The following is a 3,447-nucleotide window of genomic DNA, read 5'->3' on the forward strand; positions in this document are numbered from 1 at the left end:
CAGAACCTTATTGTGGCAGTGAAAGATAACGGACAGCCCTCTCTCTCTGCCACCTGCTCCATGTATTTACTTATTTCTGATAACTTGGCTGAGGTGCCAGAACTGAAGGACATTTCTTATGATGAGAAGAACTCCAAGCTGACCTCATACCTGATCATCGCGCTGGTGTCTGTGTCCACCTTTTTCCTGACCTTCATTATCATCATCCTGGGTGTGAGGTTTTGTCGCAGGAGAAAGCCCAGACTGTTGTTTGATGGAGCAGTCGCCATCCCCAGCGCTTATCTCCCTCCTAATTACGCAGATGTTGACGGCACAGGAACTTTACGCAGCACTTACAATTATGACGCCTACCTGACAACGGGTTCTAGGACCAGTGACTTTAAGTTCGTGTCATCTTACAATGACAACACACTGCCTGCCGACCAGACTCTGAGGAAAAGTCCGACTGACTTTGCTGATCCCTTCGAAGATTTAGAGGAGTCTCTAGAGGTAGGATCCGTTTGAACTACTTCACATGTAACAATCATTTCTCGGTTTGTTTAATGAGTCTCTCTGATGTCTGTCTGGCTGCAGCTTGTGTTTTTGTCTCCGTGATGTTCAAGTGATTGAGTTGTTGTTGAAGCAACCGTTTGCTTATCGTAATGGAGGGAAACCTTTTATCTTTGGGCTATGCTTACTTCTTACATTATGTCAGCAAATGCTTGAATATGTTCGCTTTTTCTCCTTCAAAACCACAGGGCTCCTCAGACACTTTCCCCCCTTACTTATCAACACATAGGCTTAGTTGTCACAGCTCTTTTGATGGATTCTTTTGAAATCAGGTCTCAAAAAGATCCACTTTCACTGATTCCTGACAAAATAGTTATTCTGAGAGTCATATTTATTTCGTTGGTATTTTGAACTTTCTATTTCGGTTTCATCTTAAGGACTAATATCTTGTTTTATTAAAATCTTTAGCAAACAAGGAGTTCCTTCAACCTGATCTTTGCCAACAAAACAGCTGCAGCTCATGGGGAAATGTATAATTACAAAAACATTTTAACCAGCAAACTGTATTCATATTGAAGCTCTCACAGAAGTACTCCTTTTTAAAATCAAGCTTTTTAGCGCAGTTTCTCGTGAGTCTTAATTTTACATTTTTCGCTGTTAAACATTATTTTCAGTGCTCAGCATGTGACTGATCATCACTTATCATCAAGTGATGGAAGCAGCTCTGATTTCTGAGCCAGCCTCGGAGTGAAGTGGCTACTGGTTTAGGTCTAAGAGTAAGTCAATGTTTTCTTTCGTGAAACTGTCTTTAATTCACAATAATACAGTCTAAGAACACTGGCCAGGAGACCAACACAGCGTTAAATACCTCTGTACTATCAGCTCTGGTAAATCTCAAGGCATCTGTCCATGGTGCTGAACCACTCCTCAGGCTCTCAGGCAGAACCGCAACTTGAGATGTGTTTTTTCTCCTTAGCCAACCAGTCAGTGTTTTAGTATTATAATAATGGTGATAATTATGATTTAATTTATATCTAATGAAAATTTCAACGAGATCAATAGACCTCTTGTGTTTTAAGAAAATCAAATAATTGCTACACATTCACAATTCATATAGACCTGAGTAAATATAATCTTTGTGTTCTAAGACTTTGTGAGTAGTATTTTATTACATACTAGTGTGGAGAAAAAGAGACTCATGGTGTCGCTGTTGTCTGACAGAAAACAGACCCTCACCACTCCTCCCACTGCTGCTGCTTAGATATCAGTTGCAGATTTTTCACAGACAAGGTTACATTTCCGACAATGTTTAACGGTGTACATAGCTGTGAATTGTTGGCTCATTGAGTGTTTTGGACAGTTTTTACTTTTCCGCACTGGACAGTATAAGTTCTAGAAGCTCAGGACGCCTTTTTATGTCAGGATGGGAGACAAAGGATTTTCAGCGCTTCGTCCGGTTCTCTGCTTCGCTTCCTTTATTGTAACGCTGCACCTCGTTAATGGAGATCTGAGTTATTCTATTCCAGAAGAGATGAAACGCGACTCTGTTATTGGAAATATAGCCAAGGATCTCGGCCTGGATCTGAGGACCTTATCTTCACGAAAGGTCCGTGTTGATTTTGAGGGAACTCGTAAGCGGTACTGTGATATCAATCTGAGTACCGGAGATTTGATCACATCAGAGAGAATTGACAGAGAAAGCCTTTGTGGAAAGAAACCGTCGTGTGTTGTGAAAGTAGATGTGGTGTTGGAAAATCCTCTGGAGCTTCATCGACTAAGTCTTCATATTCAAGATGTAAACGACAACTCTCCGAAATTCCGAGAAAATCTGATTGAAATGGAAATAAGAGAGTCAGCTGACAAGGGTAACCGCTTCTCTATCGAGGAGGCCCATGACGCAGACATAGGTCAAAATGCTGTTCAAAGGTACAACCTTCAAAAGAATGACAACTTCATTCTCGCTGTTGACAGCAACAAGGTTGAACTCGTGTTAGAGAATACACTTGATCGAGAGAAACAAAGAGAGTTGAATTTGCTTCTCACAGCTTTAGATGGTGGCTCTCCTCAGAGATCAGGTACTGTAGTCATACACGTCACTGTGTTAGATGCTAATGATAACGCCCCAGTGTTCAACCAGGCCGTTTATAAAACCAGTCTGCCTGAAAACTCTCCTTCAGATACCATAGTGATTAGTGTTAGTGCTACAGACGCAGATGAAGGAGTGAATGGAGATGTGACATATCAATTCGGCCATGTATCTGATGAAGATATAAATGTATTTTCTATTGATCCTAAAACCGGAGAAATTAGAGTAACTGGTGTGATTGACTTTGAAGAAATGAGTTCTTTTGAAATGAGAGTGCAAGCTAAAGATGGTTTAGGGCTAACCTCTTACGCCAAAGTTATAATAGATGTTACTGATATAAATGACAACGCCCCGGTGATATATTTAAAATCACTCTCTGACCCCATACCTGAGAACGCGTCACCTGGTACAGAGGTGGGCATCATTAACGTGCAGGACAGAGACTCTGAGAGTAACGGACAGGTCCGCTGCTCCATTCAGCAAAACGCCCCCTTTAAGTTGGTTCCTTCTATTAAAAACTATTATTCTCTGGTGACCACAGGACAACTGGACCGTGAACTAGTGTCTGATTACAACATTACAATCACCGCCACTGACGAGGGCTCTCCACCTCTGTCCTCCTCTAAAACTGTTCAGTTATCTGTAGCAGACATCAACGACAACCCACCGGTGTTTGAGGAACAGTCCTACAGCGCATATGTGACTGAAAATAACAAACCTGGCTCCACTTTATGTTCCGTTAGTGCTCGAGACCCCGACTGGAGACAAAACGGTACAGTGATTTATTCTCTGTTACCCGGTGAGGTGAACGGTGCCCCGGTGTCCTCCTATCTGTCTGTTAACGGAGACACGGGGGTGATCCACGCTGTGAG

General features: G+C 42.1%; 2 protein-coding genes across 2 annotated transcripts in view; both read left to right on the forward strand.

The window, feature by feature from the left end:
- The window catches only part of LOC123958206 (protocadherin gamma-B2-like), a 2,534-nt gene extending 1,542 nt beyond the window's left edge, over positions 1 to 992 (forward strand). Inside the window, exon 2 of the mRNA XM_046031462.1 lies at positions 4 to 992. Within this exon, the coding sequence (XP_045887418.1) occupies positions 4 to 504 (501 nt within the window). The 3' untranslated portion in view covers positions 505 to 992. The remainder of the gene's footprint in view (positions 1 to 3) is intronic.
- A 759-nt stretch (positions 993 to 1,751) lies between these two features.
- Positions 1,752 to 3,447, forward strand: part of LOC123958207 (protocadherin gamma-A11-like) — a 3,148-nt gene continuing 1,452 nt past the window's right edge. Inside the window, exon 1 of the mRNA XM_046031463.1 lies at positions 1,752 to 3,442. Within this exon, the coding sequence (XP_045887419.1) occupies positions 1,913 to 3,442 (1,530 nt within the window). The 5' untranslated portion in view covers positions 1,752 to 1,912. The remainder of the gene's footprint in view (positions 3,443 to 3,447) is intronic.

Source organism: Micropterus dolomieu, linkage group LG19 (genome assembly GCF_021292245.1).
Source record: "Micropterus dolomieu isolate WLL.071019.BEF.003 ecotype Adirondacks linkage group LG19, ASM2129224v1, whole genome shotgun sequence".
NCBI classification, from domain to species: Eukaryota; Metazoa; Chordata; class Actinopteri; order Centrarchiformes; family Centrarchidae; genus Micropterus; species Micropterus dolomieu.